General features: G+C 47.8%; 8 protein-coding genes across 8 annotated transcripts; 3 read left to right on the top strand and 5 right to left on the bottom strand.

Annotated features, from left to right (window-relative positions):
• Positions 1-373: 373 nt before the first annotated feature.
• Positions 374-1018, bottom strand: ABOM_001334 (uS17 family ribosomal protein; the record flags this gene model as incomplete). Its single annotated transcript, XM_022528464.1, has 1 exon — positions 374-1018. One exon carries the CDS (start codon positions 1016-1018, stop codon positions 374-376), a length of 645 nt encoding a protein of 214 aa, XP_022393777.1.
• A 726-nt stretch (positions 1019-1744) lies between these two features.
• ABOM_001333 (glycosyltransferase family 20 protein) lies at positions 1745-3542 on the bottom strand (the record flags this gene model as incomplete). Its single annotated transcript, XM_022528463.1, has 5 exons — positions 1745-1886; positions 1938-2277; positions 2328-2698; positions 2755-3127; positions 3212-3542. Coding segments are annotated over 5 exons (1557 nt in total), but the record flags the coding sequence as incomplete, so codon positions are not given.
• A 1349-nt stretch (positions 3543-4891) lies between these two features.
• ABOM_001332 (putative metallo-beta-lactamase domain protein) lies at positions 4892-6043 on the bottom strand (the record flags this gene model as incomplete). The annotated part of the gene is made up of 4 exons (XM_022528462.1): positions 4892-5313; positions 5386-5745; positions 5807-5819; positions 5960-6043. The coding sequence occupies 4 exons, from the start codon at positions 6041-6043 to the stop codon at positions 4892-4894; spliced, it is 879 nt and encodes a 292-aa protein (XP_022393673.1).
• Positions 6044-7063: 1020 nt separating this feature from the next.
• Positions 7064-9898, bottom strand: acoA (aconitate hydratase ACO1; the record flags this gene model as incomplete). The annotated part of the gene is made up of 6 exons (XM_022528461.1): positions 7064-8667; positions 8732-9330; positions 9433-9452; positions 9549-9626; positions 9719-9736; positions 9863-9898. 6 exons carry the CDS (start codon positions 9896-9898, stop codon positions 7064-7066), a joined length of 2355 nt encoding a protein of 784 aa, XP_022393853.1.
• Positions 9899-11122: 1224 nt separating this feature from the next.
• On the top strand, positions 11123-11611 carry ABOM_001330 (putative C2H2 finger domain protein; the record flags this gene model as incomplete). The annotated part of the gene is made up of 3 exons (XM_022528460.1): positions 11123-11163; positions 11238-11417; positions 11497-11611. 3 exons carry the CDS (start codon positions 11123-11125, stop codon positions 11609-11611), a joined length of 336 nt encoding a protein of 111 aa, XP_022393852.1.
• A 443-nt stretch (positions 11612-12054) lies between these two features.
• Positions 12055-13159, bottom strand: ABOM_001329 (putative mitochondrial carrier protein; the record flags this gene model as incomplete). The annotated part of the gene is made up of 4 exons (XM_022528459.1): positions 12055-12126; positions 12186-12516; positions 12591-12930; positions 12988-13159. The coding sequence occupies 4 exons, from the start codon at positions 13157-13159 to the stop codon at positions 12055-12057; spliced, it is 915 nt and encodes a 304-aa protein (XP_022393831.1).
• A 298-nt stretch (positions 13160-13457) lies between these two features.
• ABOM_001328 (DNA-dependent ATPase RAD54) lies at positions 13458-16075 on the top strand (the record flags this gene model as incomplete). The annotated part of the gene is made up of 4 exons (XM_022528458.1): positions 13458-14162; positions 14226-14309; positions 14359-14482; positions 14529-16075. The coding sequence occupies 4 exons, from the start codon at positions 13458-13460 to the stop codon at positions 16073-16075; spliced, it is 2460 nt and encodes an 819-aa protein (XP_022393773.1).
• A 1777-nt stretch (positions 16076-17852) lies between these two features.
• On the top strand, positions 17853-18796 carry ABOM_001327 (uncharacterized protein; the record flags this gene model as incomplete). Its single annotated transcript, XM_022528457.1, has 2 exons — positions 17853-18032; positions 18092-18796. The coding sequence occupies 2 exons, from the start codon at positions 17853-17855 to the stop codon at positions 18794-18796; spliced, it is 885 nt and encodes a 294-aa protein (XP_022393769.1).
• Between the last annotated feature and the right edge of the window lie 870 nt (positions 18797-19666).

Raw genomic sequence — 19666 nt, 5'->3', positions numbered from 1 at the left:
TCAAGTTACCGGCCTAGAGAAACGCATTCAGTCAGTGATGGTCTATAATCAGCACTTCCGAGACCCAAGCTTAATGCCCGACGCCAATTTGAAAAACTATACGTTGCCTTGAGCTCAAGCTACATGTAGCTTCTCCGATCAACCATTACAAGACGCCAAACCTAATTCCAAAAGCTTACATTTCTATAATATGACTGGCCAATATGAGTAAGTGTTGCAAAGAAAAGACTGGTAGCACACATGCATAGTGAGATATAATACATTCGGAAAGAGTCAACACACAAAGATAAAACACAGCCCTCTGAGCCCAGTATTTATCTTATACAATCGAAAGAAAAATGCCAAAGAATGACAAGCGGAGTATACTCGCCTTCTACTGTGCCTTAGTACGCTCATACACTAGCCTCCTGATCCGCCCAACGTGGTCTTGTCCTCCTAAGCTCTGGCCCTCGTCACCCTCTACTCTTTTGGATTCCCTGCGCTCCCACTTGGCAGTTCGCTTGACCACACGCTCTGCATCCCGCTCTTCACGTGTCAGAACAGCTGGTCTGTCTTCGATTGCCTCGCCGAACGGTGCAATAATCCGCTCAACGACATGACGTACATGCCGGCTCTTCGGGTACCCCGAGGAGAACTCGATGACATCACCTTCACGCAGGGAGTTCTTTGGGTCGGATACAAGATATGTCGTAACCTTCGGATACGTCTTGCGAATGTGACTGTCCCACATGGTGTGCCGATGGGCGACGCGGACAGTACGGTCCATGCGGCCGACGGAGACCACAGTGCCGGTCTTCAAGGTGTAGGGGTAGCTGCGGAGGGAAGGAGGAGCCGCCGATGGAGTAGAAGGTGCTGTGGACGATTGGGTTTCCGTGGGTGTAGCGGTCGTCGAATTCAAGCGGCGAATTGGTGTCGAGATGGTAGAGTAGATGTGTGCGGCTGAGGATGAGGTCGAAGTAGGTTTGATGATAGAAGAGCGAAGAGGCTGCATTGCCCGGAAGATATTGCTTGGACGCATCTTCGTATGAGTAGAGGGGTTCCCCTGTGCCTGTCCTTGATGCTTGTTTCTCTTGGGTGCGATAAAGTCCGACTTGGTGGTTCCCTCCAAGGCGCGTGCGGTTTTATCGCGGATCGAGAGTGAATTTTACGCCCGCAAAGTTTTGACTCAAGCCCAATCTCAGTCCGATAATATTACAATTGGGCAATATGTTCTCGTCTCAACAAAAGCTCAGGCGGCGTCTCCGGTGGAAGAGCGTCAAATCCGCGGACGAGGCCGTCCAGAATTTCTCGCCGATGTTTGCACTGTTTGCATACCCGCGCCACATACAACTAGGAGGTCAGGCTGATCTTTCCAGACTGAAGCTACTAATACTAGGTAGTGGATCGATGATATGTCATTCTGTTCTAGTTATCAAATACAAATTAACAATGGCAATACACGCTGAGTTGAGAGCTTAGACAGAACGCTTAATGTACAGTACACCAGTAACACCTCGACCTTTTATACCCATCCATGACCCGGACCCAGGAATCTAAGTACAATGTTACCCTCTTATGACATTTCAAATGAGTGACCGAGAATTTTGACCAATGCAAAGCAAAAACTCAAAAAACAATTCACGCCATCCAGTGCTCATAGACCGTCAATAAAAAGCTCTAAGCCATTCATTACACAGATTTGTGTTTTCTCTTCAGATACTCCAAGTGAGACAGTATAGAAGTTAGGTGTCTTTTTGGTGCACAATTAAGACGATCCCTCGGATTCTACACCGTTCACTTGTTCGTGGTATGCGCCGGCAAGAGAAGCCCTTTTAGATTGGAATTTCTCCGCAGATTGGGTAGATATCCTCGTCAATTCCGTGACGAATGACTGGCCCCAGAAGGCACTGAAATAGGTTAGCGATATTCATCTGTCGAAATGATACGCATGTGCATACCTCGTATATTTATTGACATATTTGTCCAGCTTGGAGAAATTCAGAGCCCTCTGCTCGTCGCTCATGGTAACAGCCTCCTGGTAGGCACTAGCGAGTTCTTCGGTGTTCCAAGGGTTAATGATGATACTGCCATTGAGACTCTGGGCTGCACCAGCAAATTCTGAGAGGACCAAAACACCGTGCCGCTTTTGCTGGGTTGCAATATATTCGTACGCGACCAGATTCATGCCATCCCGAGTTGATGAAACAATGCACGCATCCGACACGGCATACAGGGCAATCAGTTCATCAAAGTTGACTGACTTGTGTAGGAAATGGATTGGCATGAATTCCACAGTACCTAATCAGGTCAGCAACACGTTATCATGGCCTGCCAGCAAAATCACGTACCAAACTTCCCGTTGATACGGCCAACCAGCTCGTTCACAACAGCCCTCAAGTTCTGATACTCCTCGACATCCTGTCTACTGGGGACAGCAACTTGAACCAGGACAACTTTACCAACCCATTCAGGGTGGTCACTAAGGAACACTTCCAGCGCATGCAGCTTTTGCGGAACGCCCTTAATATAGTCAAGGCGGTCAACACCCACCATAAGCTTCACTCCCTGGAATTTCTGTTCAAGCTGTGCAATCCGCTTCTGGACCTTCTCTTTCTTAAGACCCTCCTGGAATTTCTCAGGGTCAATGCCGATCGGGAAAGCTCCGCAGGCAATGATTTTGCCCTGGAACTCTATGCCGTTAGGAGTCGTCGCCAATCCCCTAGATGCCCTTCGTTAGCTCCTGTATTTTTTACATAACGGCTGGTCTCAACGTACAATAAACGCGAGCAAGCGCTCAAGAAATGTCTTGTATAGTCGTAGGTGTGGAAGCCTATGAGGTCGCAATGGAGGACCCCAAGCAAGAGCTCGTTTCGGACGGGGAGGATCCTGTAAATTTCACTGCTAGGGAAGGGGGTGTGGAGGAAGAATCCAATCTTAACGTTCTGCTTCTGGTCTCCGATTTCTTCTCGAAGCATCTCAGGCAGAAGCATCAAATGGTAGTCATGAACCCAAATTAGATCTCCATCCTGAACTTCTTTCGCGACGGCCCGCGCAAATAGTCGATTCGCATCCTTGTAAGCATCCCAAGCAGATTCATCGAAGGTGATTTCACCAGGATGATAATGGAAAAGAGGCCACAGGATAGAATCTGATCAACAGGAACTTATTAGTAACCTGGTACAACTTAATGCGCTTGAGTCTGCGTTCTAAATGCATGGTAAGATGCACTCACTAGAGAATCCATTGTAGTGGCGGTCCGCGAGCTCATCATCGATAAATACGGGGACCGCATTGTACTCATCCTTCAACCGTTGCTTCACCACCGGTATCTCTTCTTCGGGGACCTCAAGGCCGGGCCAGCCATACCATTGGAACGTAGTGGATTTTGATAGACCACTGAGACCGCTGACCAAGCCGCCAGATGACATGGAAAAGTCATACTTCCCGTCTTCGGAGCGTTTTATCGTAATCGGTAACCGATTTGAAATGAGTAGCAGTCTTGAGTCATTCTTGGAACCGTCTTCGAGGGAAGGCATAGTTGGCGGCGGAATCGGATTTGATGGCTGAATGAGATTGAATCGAGAACGCCAAGTTTCTCAAAAAGAAACCTGTTGAAAAGTAAAAAGAAAATAATAATAAAAATTAAAAAAAAAATAGGTTGGAAGTGTAGGATATGAAGCAAGAGAGGAAATAGAGGGGTAATGTATAAAGACAATCAAGTCAACGCCAAATTAAAACGACGATTGACAGCTTTACCGCAGCCCAAAGGTACTAGTAACCAACAATCAGACCAAACACTGCTAAAACGACAATAAATGTTGGCCCTACAACGAAGGCGGGGAGCTTTTGTGAAGTACAAGAAGGCGGTCCGGTGGGGAGAAAACGGGCAAAGAGTGACCTCAGAGCTCAGCAATCAACCAGACGCGCGGACCAACTGACCCAAAGTTTCCAGTCGGGTAATAAGGACAAGCTGGAGTGACTGTAGTATGAACTGCGCACGCTCTTCACTAGCAAGTTCATCGACTAGGAAGGATATACAAAAAGACAGTTGGTTACTTTGAAAATCGCAGGTAGTAGCAGTCTGACTTGGATTCAAGGTCCGATAATATAGGAAGAAGGGTTACCCAGATGAAACTAAGGTAAAAAGATAGTAGTCGTCCGTTATGCTGTAATGGAAGGAGAAATTTAGTTTTGCACGGATAAAGAATGATGAATGAGGTCACGGGCCCGCAAAGTTAACCACTCACCGATTACGGATGATGCCAACACTCCCATGGGAAGGTGGTGAGGAGCCCCTCAGCTGCTTAAATATGATACCAATCAACAGGGAAATTCACTGAATGCTTTCCTGCTGGGAATATTTAGGCGCGCCGAGCCCACCTGCTGGTCGGATGACGATTTGGCAATGTAATGCCAACCCCTCAGTCTAGTGTAAAGTTATGTATGGTACTGCAACTCATTTTTGCTTTCCCTTTTACTTCTTACTTTACTTTTTCTTGTGTGGGGTTTTTGACTTTTCCCTTTCCCCCCTACCCCCTCCGCAGCCTAATTTAATACGCAGTAGTCCTTTTCTCTCATGGTGGCGTTATATAGCCCACCTCCAAGTACAACGTCCATTTCTGACAGGTCCAGACTGGGCCAAAAGTGTTCGTTCAAGTTGCGTCTTTCCCTGCCAGAAAAATCCAGACCTCTTCTGATAGTACGAGGATTGATGCTTGAAAGATGGTCTGGGCAAACCTGGCATGCCCCCGGCGCTTTTCGGTAATTTTCTTGGTTGTGTAGTGGTTATCCATGCTTTCTACTTCCAGCAACCTCAGGCCGCGTCATAACATCCCTGGCACTCACAGTTGTATAGATTGTCATTAGATAGAACATGATTGTAATGTCACACAGAGCTATAGTGAAGGGCGTTTTATAGCGCAGACTTCCCGGTTTCCAGCCTCCACTTATCCGATTCCGTGTCATGGACTGTCTTACCCTCGGCTTCTAATTTCATGAGCACCTGCAGCACCCCGTACGACGCTGGCAGGTGAAGGCTTTCCGGGACGTTATGGTAAATCACTTTTACTATTTCAAGGGGGGTCCAAGAGGCCTTCCGCTCCGGTGATGGTTCATCATCAGGGACATCAAGTTTTCCATAACGCAACACGCGAATCACCTCATCCTCGCGCTGTTGTCGATGCTTGATATATTCAGTGATTCTCGCCATTGCATTCTCAATCACCGCTCCATGGCCAGGATACCCGCGTCCCGAAACTCGGTCTTGCATACGCTGTAGGCTGGACAGATACACTTTCAAATCTTCAAATACCGCAGTCCCATGTCCCAGAACGTCTAATAGGTTTTAGATCAGTTATGCAAGACTATAACATGATATAGTATGAGATAGGGAAAGGGAGAACCCACTATCACCAGTAAAGATGGCGTCTTCCTCCTCTAGAACAAATACCATATGATCAACTGTATGTCCCGGTGTGTGGAACGCTTTCAATGTGGCTCCCTCTACGCAAAAGACCTGTCCATCTTCGATACCACTCTGTCCCTCGTTTGGTTGGTTCTTGTAAATAGTGACTTGAGGACAAAGCTTGCGAAGGTCAGGGATGCCATTGACGTGATCATGGTGCCAGTGCGTCAGGAGTGCTTTATGCACGGTGGCATTCTCTTCCGACAGGATTGTCTTCAGATGAGCAGCCCAGGAGGGCTTGCCTTCACCTGTGTCAATTAGAATCCGTTTCGGCCCACGACCTATCAGGTATGTGTTTGTTCCTGAAAGATGTTGTTAGGTCCAAAGCTGCGAACCCTATTGGATGAAGGTGGAGTGACTCACCTTGCAGTGTAAACTATATGCAGTGTCAAATTAACGTAGGTTCTTGCCTCACCGAGCTTAACAGGATGTGCATCAAGACCCGATAGTTCAAGGTACTTTGGATTCGCAGTCACCGGAATCAGGGGAGATGAAAATACATGGTCTGAACCTTACCTTGCCGGGATTACCACCAAGTATCCGCACCACTGAAGCGCTGAGTCTTTCCACCTCCGGCAGAGAAACAAGCTGAGTAGCCATAGTTGGGCACAAATGTTCTCCGGGTCAAATCAAAGTGCAACGGATAGTCCGGGGCCTTATCTTTCAGGTATCCCTAAGTCTGGATTCGACAAACGTGGAGCGAATAAACGTTGGGCCGTGGAGAGTAAGATGAAGGATAGATCTAATAATCGAGAGTGGTGGGTAAGAGCGGCCCGGCGGAGTGTTCAACACCGTGGGAAAACGGCACAGTTCCAAATTGTGGAACTTGCAGCTACACCCCAGTCAATGCTAGATAGAGTAGTATCCTCCAACACTACCTGTGCATCCAACTTTACTCAGGATTCGCCGAAAGCTTTGTATTTAACCTTAGTTGCTCAAGCCGGATGAATCGGAAATTGACTAGATAAGATCTTCCTACCTGTTAGGTGAAAGAATGTGGGTTTGAGTTCCGTAAAGTCAACTGACCACGACTGACTGACGAGGTAACGAAGGTATTCTAACATTCGTACTTCGTATCTTATTGATATAGTAGAATTACATGCCGAGAGCGGGGCTTACGTTTGAGCCTCGGTTGAGCACGCGATCTTATGTCAGCTATGTCGAAATTAGTGAGAGCTCCTTGAGCTATTCATCATTATGTTCATCTACAGCTCACCAAGCTATTGAGAGTCATGTTCAGGCAGAATGGAAGGAGAGAATATCAATCTGAACAAAAAGGAAATATGGTATGATTGCTGTCCCTAACATACAGTAGATATAGGAAAAATGACACAAGACTATATCCATATAGTCCACCCAAACTCAAAAGGGTCCAACAAATGTGGAGATAACAAAGTAAACAGGTCGTTAAATTTTGAAACTCGACTCCGCAATACCCCATCGTAGAAATCCCATTAGCAGCCGCTATCATCCCCAGAGCTGCCACTCATTCTCAACGTGCCAAGTCGTATGGCAAGGCACTAAGCTGATATGCTTCTCCCTGAGTGTTTAGAAACATATACAGTATAATTTACAAACGGACCAATGTTGACCCCAGCGCTAAACCCAGCCTGTGGAAAATTAGTTACCCTTGCGGGCCATGGTGTTGAGGGCAGATCCGTCCTTGAACCACTCGATTTGGGACTCGTTGAAGGTGTGGTTGAGCTGGATGTCGAAGGTCTTGCCATCCTTGGGGTGGACACGGAGGGTCATGGGCTTGCCGACCTCAAGCTCGGTGCAGAGCAAGTCAACCTTGTCCTCGGGCTGGATCTTGTCATAGTCGGCAGGCTCGGCGAAGGTCAGAGGAAGCATACCCTGCTTCTTCAGGTTGGTCTCGTGGATACGGGCGAAGCTGCGAGTGATGATAGCAAGACCACCAAGGTGTCTAGGCTCCAGAGCAGCGTGCTCACGAGAGCTACCCTCACCGTAGTTCCAGTCACCAATGACAACCCACTTGATGCCACGAGCCTTGTAGTCACGGGCAGTAGCAGGGACGGCATCGTATGCACCAGTGAAAGCGTTCTTGACCTTGTTAGCCTCACCGTTTTCGGCGTTGACGGCACCAATGAGCATGTTGTTGGAGATGTTGTCAAGATGACCACGGTACTTCAACCATGGGCCAGCCATGGAGATGTGGTCAGTGGTGGTCTTGCCTTGGCACTTGATGAGGATAGGGATGTCGGTGGCATCCTTGCCATCCCAGGCCTGGAATCCCTGGAGGACCTGAAGACGGTCACTGGTGGGGGAGACCGCGACGTTGACAGTGGAGCGGTCCGCAGGAGGGGCCTGGTAGGTGTTACGGCCGGGGTCGTAGCCCTTAGCAGGGAGACCCTCACCGGTGGGAGGCTTGAGCTTGAACTCCTTGCCATCCTTGTCCTTCAGGGTATCGGTGAGAGGGTTGAACTTGAGGGTACCGGCGACAGTCATGGCAACGACAAGGTCGGGGGAGGTGACGAAGGAGTGAGTGGCGGGGTTGGCGTCGTTACGGCCAGTGAAGTTACGGTTGTAGGAGGAGATGATGGAGTTGGCCTCGCCCTTCTTAACATCCTTACGGTCCCACTGTCCAATGCAAGGACCACAGGCGTTGGCAAGGATGACACCACCGTACTCCTCGAGGGTCTGCAGCTGACCATCACGCTCGATAGTAGCGCGAATCTGCTCAGAACCGGGGGTAATGGTGAAGAGAGACTTGGACTTCAAGCCATGGTCAAGGGCATCACGGGCGATGGAGGCGGCACGAGACATGTCCTCATAGGAGGAGTTGGTGCAAGAGCCGATGAGACCGACCTTGAGCTCCTCAGGCCACTTGTTGGCCTCAACAGCCTCCTTGAACTTAGAGATGGGGGTAGCAAGATCGGGGGTGAAGGGACCGTTGATGTGAGGCTCCAGCTCAGAAAGGTTGAGCTCAATCAGCTGGTCGTACTCAGCACCCTCATCCTCACGAAGTTCCTTTGCGTAGGACCTAGCGAACTCGCCAATGTGCTGACGCTTGGTGGCCTTCAGGTAGTCGTACATGCGGTCATTGTAGGGGAACAGAGAGGTGGTAGCACCAATTTCAGCGCCCATGTTACAGATAGTACCCATACCGGTGCAAGAAAGAGAGTTGACACCAGGTCCGTGGTACTCAACGATAGCACCAGTACCACCCTTGACAGTGAGGAGGCCAGCAACCTTAAGGATGATATCTACACACAATCAATCAGCTTTTTCCCGTTTCACCTATAATAAAATCACCGTGGTGCAACTTACCCTTAGGAGTGGTCCATCCGGACAGCTCACCGGTGAGCTTGACACCAATGACCTTAGGAGCCTTAAGTTCCCAGGGGAGACCAGCCATCACATCGACGGCATCAGCACCACCAACACCAATGGCAGCCATACCAAGACCACCACCGTTAGGAGTGTGAGAGTCGGTACCGATCATCAGACCACCGGGGAAAGCGTAGTTCTCCAGAACGATCTGGTGAATGATACCAGAGCCGGGCTTCCAGAAACCAATGTTGTACTTGGCAGTAGCGGAGGCAAGGAAGTCGTAGACCTCCTTGTTGATCTCATTGGCACGAGCCAAATCCTTGTCACCTCCAACCTGAGCCTCAATCAAGTGGTCACAGTGGACGGTGGTAGGGGTAGCGACGGAGGGCATGCCAGCCGACATGAACTGAAGGATAGCCATCTGGGCGGTGGCATCCTGGCAAGCGACACGGTCGGGACGCAGCTTCAGGTAGGAAACACCACGCTCGATATCCTGCTCATGAGGGTTGTCAAGGTGAGAGTAGAGGATCTTCTCGGCGTACGTAAGAGGACGGCTCAGACGACGACGAACAATTTCCAAGTTCTCAGACATCTTCCTAAAAAGTTGCCACAACTGTTAGCCACGGCGTCAATGGACCATGATGGCACATTCATATAACAAGAGCTCCTGCTATGAAAAGTAAAAGGTGCTGCCATACTTGTAGTTGATGTAGTTGCCCTATTATGCGATACATTGTCAGCAAATTCCGGTTTCTATGTATGGTAACGCCCGCTCTCCCGATGTAGCCGAGGGTACAGTCTTCTCATTGCTCACCTTTTCAACGTTGGACATCTCGACCTTCTTGTCGAGAGGGTGTTCGCTGGCAGTGGCCAGACCCCGAGCCCCAAGGAACTATGAGAATAGGTTAGTTTCCAATTCGATACCCTTGTCATAAGGGTTCCAATTTCCCGCAGAAGCGAGAACAATCAACAAGGTGTTCTTACAAGGCGGGACTTGGGGGCCTGTGGAAGAGATTCATGTTAGTTCAAGACGCTTCAAGCGTAAATCAGCCGGAAAACCTAGCATCGAAGGGGAAACGATGCAGGTCCCGCGATGCTGGACAAAGCGATATACTGAGGACGACTTACCAGCGCACCCATGCGCGCGAGCCTTGTGGAGATCATTTTGAAAGCTCTCTATGCGAGGTGAGCAAGGCCGCAACACATCCAAGAGCTAAACAACAACAGCTAGCTTCAACAGTTGGAAGCAGCAAAGATGGAGTGGAGAGTAAAGAGAGAGAGGAAAGAGGGTCAGAAGAAGAGGGAAAATGGAGCAAATAAAAGGAAGCTCTGGTGTTTTTTCAGAGTGGGAAAGAATTCTTGCTTTACAGTAGCCATTACTGAACCGGCGAACAGGACCCGTAACCGCTTGTGACAATACAGGAGCCTTACGCATTCGGGACACCTGGGACCAAACTAAGCATGCGACCGGACACAAGGAAGTGGCTGGGCAACCCGCGATTGCCCCCCCCTTCTTTACCCTGTCGAGTACTTCAAAATTCGGCTTACCTACACGCATTCCTACTCCAGGACCCATAATGTCACCAACCGGAAACCTAAGGTTTCTCATTGATTCGAAAAGCGCTCACTCTCAATGGCCTCGACAAGTCTCCATGTGGCCTTTGGATACCTAGAATAGCTCTCTACCTTTAGACTAGTATCTACCTTAACGTTTACCCGCGTCCGGTTACATGGTAATAATACAAGCGCGGTCAGTGGACCAACGCATGTGAGCGGAGATCGTGGTAGACCAATCATACATGACTTATTACATCAAACTTGAGCTCCAGTAACTCGGAGTACATCATGGATGCAGCTTTTGACATATCGGGACACCCATCACTGTCGGCAGCTTCTATAGGGACCATAATGGATAGCGTAATGTGGCAAAGTGCAAAGATATCTAGATTCATTGCAGGATCAAGACGACCCTGCTAATTCGTTACTGCGGCAACTTGATTGGCCTCTGCCGTCTTATTTCTCCTAAAACGCAACTGGGCGATGCTGTTCCGGAGCAATGTGCCGAAAAAATGGAAACGTCATAAATTACAACCTGCGAAAGATGGATGTAACAGCGACCCCAGCCTGCTGACAGAGCCGAGTCAGAGCCGAGGCCTACCGATGGTCATCCTTCCCGCGGACCGGTGCCAAGCCAGCGGGCTTTTGGCCAATGAAGAGCGACATGTTTCACCAAATTCTTTTCACACAAAGAAAGGCGGAAATTTTGAGATTGTTGACCCGCTCTCGCAACAACTAAAGCTTTAGCATCGTTCCGTATATCGGTGATAAGACTTTGCGACGCCAAAAAAAAAGTACCTGCAGGCTGGTTCTGGTAGATAGGTATCCAAAATGGGCGCTTTGAGAAGAATTAAGACAAAGCGCAGGACAAGGTACTACAACCCTCAGCTATTGTCTACATCTTAGGGATTTGCGAAAAATATTCTGACTGGAGTGATATCTGCAGGGATTACGATCAGGTTCGAGCTGATATCGAATCCCCCAAACACCTTGCGCAATATAAAGCCACCAAGGACCCCGAGGACCTACCAGGACTTGGAAAACATTACTGCGTTGAGTGCTCAAAATGGTTTGAGAGTGAACACAACCTGGTTGCCCACACAAAGGGTAAAAACCATAAACGAAGGTCAGTAATAGACCCTGCAATTTGGCGCAAGCAATCGCACGCAATCTGAAGCTGACTCGAGCACATCCTGTGCATACAGAATTCGCCTCCTACGTGAAGAACCTCATACACAGAAAGTCGCTGAAGCCGCTGTGGGTTTAGGCACTGATAAGGGCCTGCGCTCTGAAGAAAATGTTGTTGACATGGAGGATTAAGTTTCTACGACTAGTACGCGATTGACGAGTGTCCGCAGCTATCGGATATACATTGCCAATATGAAGGAGGATATGTCTCTTGGACAGGCTGAACGAGAAGCAAGCGACAGAAAAAAAATTCATCCTTGAGGATTGATGTTGTCTTGAAGACAATGCTATTGGTTGCAAAGCTCAAATCCTTTCGCCCAATCAGCGATCGGCATGGTCACATGAAACACGTGAAACCACATGCGCCGAAAACCGCCAGAGTTTGGCGCCCGATTTACCGAGTACGCTGATTCCGTCTTGCGGTGACCCGACCGGAATCGCCGTTTCTCGGACATTCGTATATTGGGCTCCACTATATCGGCCGCTATTCAGTTAGGGCGAGTATTACTTACAAGTCGCAATACATGGACATAACTCAATATTCGTAGACGATCTGCTCCGGAGTATATCCCTATTTATGAAACTTGTGCATGTGTCTGATTCCATGGGTTGTCGAGATACACCATAAGCCACTCGTAGCTTGCCCACTATTATACACATTGCTTGATTAGTTGTAGCCCTGACCTGTATATGTGGGAAAACATACCTGGACAGCATTTACTATGAATGCCCTTACACTGCACACTCCTAACCCGCGATAGAAGGCCTTCAGCCCTTCTGTCCGATAGGTCTCCCTAGCGAGCTGAAAGCTGTTCAGCGCCCGTCTATCATTTTGAGGCCGCACCAGAGGCTGGTCTTCAGGACGTGTCCCGAGCCCCTGCGCCTGCAGTCTAGTTTTGATCATGTCCAGCGGATAAACTGAAGCCCATGTAGCTACTCCGGCAACACCACCGCAAAGAAGTACTTTCATTGCCGTCTGCTGTGCACCATCATCCTTAGAAGCTATGAGACGTTTGCAATACTCATAAGTCCAAAAACTATGACAAAATGAGTAAATAGTGCGCTCTAAGTAGAACATGCGGGGGGAAATCCGGGGAAGCATTGTGCGTACTAAAATCCATAGCCAATAGAGTCTCGAGCACAGGTTATCACTCCTCCGAAATAAAGGCCCCTCCAGCCAAGGGTCCTTACAATATCTTTGGTGACGGTCCAAGATGACACTCCCGGGCGTGTGTCAAGTTGCGTTCGGCATTTGATAAACTCAGTCGGAGACGACACAGTCCAGCTGGCCACTCCACCTGCAGCACCGGCAAGCCATAATTTATATAGTGAAATTCCTTGAGGATCTGTGGGGTCTGTCACGGAACTGTCCAAGAGCATCAATGACCGGTTATAGGCAACAAAAAGTATAGCATTTAGAGCCCCATATCCGAGAATTGGAGCCGCAGCACCTAATATGCAGGTAAGTTGATGCGTCTTGTCGGGGAACTTCGCAGTGGCCGGCTAACCTCGCACGAGAGAGCCGGTGCTCTCAAAGCGGCTCAATTGCTGGTGTGGCAATGTTGCAGCTGCATCTGTAGCACGACTGGCTTGCAATCGGACTTTGATAAGGTCTAGAGGATTTCCAATGATGATCCCGATGGCCCCACTAAGGTAGCCAGCCCAGAAGTCTGAGGACATGAGATCAAACTTCGACCTCTGAACTGTAGTCGGTAGTCTAAGGTTACTTCATTGCTTCCATTGATGCGAACTCGTCATCGTGGCGGGGTTCCATTGGTATCAACACGTGACAGCGTGACACTTTGGTGTTAGGGCAATCACAGGGAAGCGCGCCAAGAGGCGGCAACGCGTTGTTCATGAGTCTATGGAAGTGACATTGACTGCCAGACATCAGCCTACCTATTAGTACGTGTATCAGAAAGGCTGTCCGGATAGCATCGCTACCTTAAATGTAAGGGGGAAATTATTCAATCTCCTAATGCTATTCATCGCTAATTTCTCAAGGTATCGACCACGACCGAGTGTAAGGGAAGATGGCGGAAACACACCGTTATCCAAAACCCTCCAGACCCCGTCCTCAACGTCCATTGACCGCCTATCGAAACCATTCAAATGCCCTGGATCTGCTACACCCACACGGACGTCAGACAAGCCTGCGAGGAAACGAAGAAAGGTGAATTATGCGGGGGCAGATGAAACTGTGGACGATAATAGTGAAAAACCATACACCAACGAGGAACGTTTAGCACTCGCCACCAGAGATGTGAATAGGTTCCCTGTCTTCAAACCTAAAGATAAAGAGACAACGTTCAGACAACGATTCAAGATACCTTTAATCAATAAGGCGGTTGACAGCTATAATGGCGCTAGAGCAGCACCAACTTTGGGGATGCGACAAGGTGCTACATTTATTGTGAAACCTCTACATGATCCTAGCGGAGAATTCGCGATAGTGCTGTATGATCCGACTGTTGATGATATCGACGAGAACACTGAAACGAAGTCGCCAGATGATGGAAAGCCAGAAGAACAACAGCCCAAGTTGGACGCTCCCCTTGTGCATAAGAGTTTAGCAGACATACTTGGTCTCAAGAAGAAAGTTGAATCTGGTCCAAAAGTTCCTGTCGTGATAGATCCAAGGTTGGCAAAAGTTCTACGTCCACATCAAATTGAAGGTGTAAAGGTAACATGACGGTTCCAGTCAATACTCTCTTGTGATGTTAGACTAACTATAACTGTTCTTTAGTTTTTATACCGCTGCACAACCGGTATGGTCGATAAGAACGCACACGGTTGTATAATGGCGGATGGCATGGGACTAGGGAAAACGGTATGACCAATAGACCCTTCAGAGCAATAGTCTCGACTGACGGCGATAGCTTCAATGCATCTCATTGATGTGGACATTGCTCAAGCAGTCTCCTGAGGCAGGGAAGACCCTTATCCAGAAGTGTATCATTGCTTGTCCCTCAAGTCTGGTTGGCAACTGGGCCAATGAACTTGGTAAGTAGTGCGCCCTAAAGTTTTGAATGCCTATTAACAACCACAGTGAAATGGCTAGGTAAAGATGCCATCACTCCTTTTGCGGTGGACGGTAAAGCTTCGAAGACAGAACTCACATCTCAGATCAAACAATGGGCTATTGCTTCCGGTCGCGCCGTTGTACGACCTGTGCTCATTGTGTCCTACGAAACGCTCAGGATGTATGTTGAGGTATTGAAAGATAGTCCCATAGGGCTACTTCTTTGCGATGAAGGCCATCGGCTCAAAAATAAGGAAAGTTTAACATGGACTGCACTCAACAGTCTGAATGTACAACGTCGCGTTATCTTGTCGGGAACCCCTATTCAAAACGATCTTTCGGAATATTTCGCCCTGCTTAACTTTGCCAATCCAGATTTATTAGGGTCGCAGAATGAATTTCGGAAAAAGTTCGAATTACCTATTCTCAGAGGAAGGGATGCTGCAGGGTCGGACGAAGACAAAAAGAAAGGCGATGAATGCCTTGCTGAACTCTCAACCATCGTCAACAAATTCATTATCCGCCGAACAAATGATATATTGACGAAGTATCTGCCTGTCAAGTATGAGCATGTTGTCTTTTGCAACTTGTCCCAATTCCAACTCGACCTCTATAACCACTTCATTCAGAGCCCAGAGATTAGGAGCTTGCTCAAGGGCAAAGGAAGCCAACCCCTTAAGGCAATTGGCCTTTTGAAGAAGCTCTGCAACCACCCTGATCTACTTAACCTTTCCACCGACCTTCCCGGGTGTGAATTCGCATTCCCTGAGGACTATGTGCCACCTGAGGCAAGAGGGCGTGACCGCGATATCAAATCTTGGTATTCGGGGAAAATGATGGTTCTGGACCGAATGCTAGCACGCATACGCCAGGACACTAACGACAAAATTGTTCTCATTAGTAACTACACTCAGACACTTGACCTGTTCGAAAAGCTATGCAGGTCGAGGGGGTATGGCTCATTGAGGCTGGACGGTACTATGAATGTGAATAAGCGGCAAAAGCTTGTCGACAAGTTTAACAACCCGGACGGGGAAGAGTTTGTATTCCTCCTCAGCAGCAAAGCCGGTGGATGTGGCCTCAATTTAATAGGCGCCAATCGCCTCGTGCTTTTTGACCCAGATTGGAACCCAGCCGCTGATCAACAAGCATTGGCGCGAGTATGGCGTGATGGCCAGAAGAAAGACTGTTTTGTGTACCGCTTCATCGCGACTGGCTCAATTGAGGAGAAGATTTTCCAACGGCAATCTCATAAGCAATCACTGTCCTCATGCGTTGTGGATTCAGCGGAGGATGTTGAGCGGCATTTTTCTTTGGAGTCACTACGCGAATTGTTCCAATTCAAGCCAGAAACTCGAAGTGACACACATGACACCTTCAAGTGCAAGAGATGCAGACCAGATGGAACACAATTCATCAAGGCGCAGGCTATGTTGTATGGCGATACCAGCACCTGGAACCATCTTGTTAATGATGGCGAGAAGGGTGCCCTCAGCAAGATTCAAGACCTGCTGATGCGCCAGGAGACCGGGGAGAGAGATGTGTCCGCGGTATTTCAGTACATAAGTCACTGACCTATAATTCTTACAGGTATCTGTATTACATCGTCTAGCTGTTCATAGCAGTTGATGCTATCACAACCATGAGTTTGGGACAATTTAGGCAACCAGTACAGCTCAGCACAATATGATGTTTTTGTCCTTTTGCTATCATAGACTACATTAGCTCTGTGGTCATGAGTTTTGGGCGCCTATTATAATGTGGAGTTGCCATGATCACTTGAACAATGCTGATTGAGGTTATCGAGTCAATCTTTCATATTTTCAGATAATAATTTTATGATTACGCTAGCATCATATCGTTCATGGCAGTCTATGATCCATGGGGCTGATTGCATGATTTATTCTAATAAGGAGCACAGTACTCCGTATTCACTTCTATAATAGCGGTAAGTGTGATGAATATCTCTTTGTACCAGTACTGTGAGTACGTTGAGCAATGCAGATCACCTACCTACACAAGTCTCTATCCCGTTCCTTTGCAGATTGCTTTTTTTTTTTACCAATAGCTCAAGGCGAAAGAAATCCTATCCTGCACATGTGGATACCCTTTCTACCAGTCGACTATACAGCCAATGAGTGTTCACCATTCTCAATGGGATGTCCCTGTTCAGTTCAAGTCATGAGCTTAGGTCACATTAACGACGTTGGTCGTCGTGAACCCAGAGAGCAGCTTTCCGGGCTTCCGCGGCTGATGATTCGAACCACAGCTCGCTCAACAAGATTATTATTGGCGAAATCTTACGTAGGAATTATTGCTGAGCTGGCTGTTTGCTTACTTCCAAGATACGAGGCTTTCCAAAGGGATTCATAGGTGGAACGGACCGTATCCTGTTTTCCAGCAGAAGATACTATGCATCATATTCATGACCATTTTAATAAACACGAGGCAACGCCTGGCCTTGTCTTTGCATCCTGTTGAATTTTTTTTTTCGTGTCTGTCTCCCAAAGTCCATCGAGCGCACTCTGTACTTTTTTTACATTTTAGTTTTGCTTTTTGTCCTGCTGCGAAGAGTAAAATACAAGATATAGATGACTATCGATGTCCTCCTTGAAGTTGCCTACGGACATACAGGTATAGGTAGAATCCATGCTAAATACTATTGGGTCCTCGCTGCGTAGACCTTAATTTACTTATGCAGGCAGCATAGTTAAGCATCAGATATGTCTTATGCCTGTAGCAAGGAGTAGATCTTCACATATTTTTGTTGTCCCTGTTCAGCTTGGGCTACCACCAACCAAGCTTGAACTAGCCACATGTTTCCATAATAACCCAGATAGTGGATCGCTCGGGTTTCGTTCTTCTTATAGACTGATCAGGTCACTGGAGCTCATGTGCTCCCGTCATACTAACCTTGTCGACGATGGAATTTGAACAACCAAACAACCCAATGACCAAACAGAAAACATTATACGGCAGAATAAAAGCTAGTGACTCCCCAGAGCCAATTATCGACAAATAAAAAGTACCAGCCTACCTGGGGCAAGACATGTTCCAGTAAAGAGTTAAAGCAAGGGATAGACGCTAGGAGACAAATGCATTCCTAGCTCTGGTCCGTATTTCAGATGCGCCACAAACACTACATGTCAGATTGCCAAGTTCCAGGCCAGCTGATAATATAGCATACCAGACCCAATGTGTGATTCAAAATCACTAGCCTGACCCTCTTGTCTGACTTGAAGATCATATCATGTCTGCAGGGAAGTAGTGTATATAAAAACCTTTCGCCTCCGGGATATACATCGATCCCTAGAGACACTTTTCAAAGAAAAGACATTGATTATCTTCACCATGCGCTCTCTTGTCTTTGCAGCAGTTTCATGTCTCCCTGCCATCATTGCAGCGACAGATCCTCCTGATCTTGGTTTTGACAAACTCTGGTCCTTGGAAAACAATATCTGGACGAACTTCCTTTACCCAGCTAATCTGAAGCAAATCAACGCAACAGATGACTCTGTATTCACCAAAGATGTACGCTCAAACCCCAGCCTAAAGCCTCCTGCCTATGCATAGACACTAACAGGAACAAGGTCCAAGGACGTGTCGATATTACACGTACCTTCCCCGGCCGAGAACTGAACAACGAATACATTTTCGGCCTTTTCTCACAGCCAGAATCGATCAGTTTAACTGGTGTCGCAATCAATTACACTATCACACAGTTCGTCGCCAACCAGAACATGGCCTCGGCTACGACAGTGATCACTTTCAATTCGACTTCATTTGGTGTTCTTCTCCCGCTTACCGTTGACTCGTGGATGGCTTTCAATGAAGATGGCAAGGTCACCCAATACGATGCTACCTTCCGTTGGTTCGACTGGTTCGTTAAAACACTGTTCGACGCTGCGGCGGTGAAGTTCAATACGACGGATCCAGTTGTGGTTAAGAAAAATTTGACTGAGCTGCTGGCGGAGGCTATCTGCGAGACTAGCGACAAGTACTGCAAGGATAAAAATAAGCAGTATGATAATCACCAACATTGTAAGGATGTCTTGACGAAGGAGAAGAGGTTCGGGGACCCATATGAGCTGGGAAGAGATACCTTGCTTTGCCGGGAGGTGCACAAGCATATGGTGCAGTATCGACCGGATGAGCATTGCCCACATATCGGACCGAGTGGAGGAGATATGTGCGTAGATGACAAGTCTTACGTGCAGACAGTTCTAGAGTCATACTTCCCCCAGTCGTGGATTGCCAATGGTTATGGGGATGATAACATCTGGGTGAAGAAGTGAGGTCAGGGAGTTGACGAGAGAATTGTATCGGAGCTAGTTTAATTATTTAATGTATAGCGATCGAATTCGTGTTTCGATGCAGCAATTCAAAGTCCAGTATGAGTTATCCTCTTCTGAGATTTGTACACAATATATACTTCGCTTACTAATTATATAGGACAGACCTGTCGATTCTAAGGTCAGTCTTTGGCTTTATACTCTCTCGACTCTCCATGGCTTATCACTTCCTCGCCCAGAGTTACCTATAAAAGTAGCATTTTGATGGCTCTTTTGATTCACTCCAATCGCTTAGAAAGGATTCGACAGCATTAGATGAATGAATGAAGCCCGAAGCGATACAGAGCGAAGCACTTGAGGTGCGAATTAGCTTCACCCACAGGGAGTTAACGAGGCCACAGCCGATGAGAGAGTTTGTGATTCCAAAGTCATATAAATGCCGCAATGGAACGAACGTTTACACAGAAAATACCGCAAACTTGCGTGGCTCATGTATGCCAAGTACTGTAATTACCGCCGGTCGGTAAGATTGAATCCAACTACCTTGAGGGTATGGATTCGGCGATTGCGACAGATCCGCCGCAACTGGTGCTATTTCATAACCCTCGTCGCTTGCCTTGCTTCGCTAAATAATCTTCGTGAATGATACATTCCTCTTCATCTGCTGGTTGAAATATTTACTTTCCACCAGTTCTCCGTCCATCGCAAAAGAGGAAAGCAATTCCTCGGAATATCGAGCTGTGAAGTCATCATTTACTTCCGAACCTTTTTCCTCCGAACCCGGCGGTCCTCACGAGACAGCAGTTCCGCAGCAGCGTCACCACGATTATGATGGTTCCTTGAATAGGAGCAAAGTCCTCGCATTATCTTGGT

This window comes from Aspergillus bombycis, assembly GCF_001792695.1.
Source record: "Aspergillus bombycis strain NRRL26010 chromosome Unknown contig00005, whole genome shotgun sequence".
Classification (NCBI taxonomy): Eukaryota; Fungi; Ascomycota; class Eurotiomycetes; order Eurotiales; family Aspergillaceae; genus Aspergillus; species Aspergillus bombycis.
Note: the sequence above shows the minus strand (reverse complement) of the source record. Positions and strands in the feature narration are given on the sequence as shown.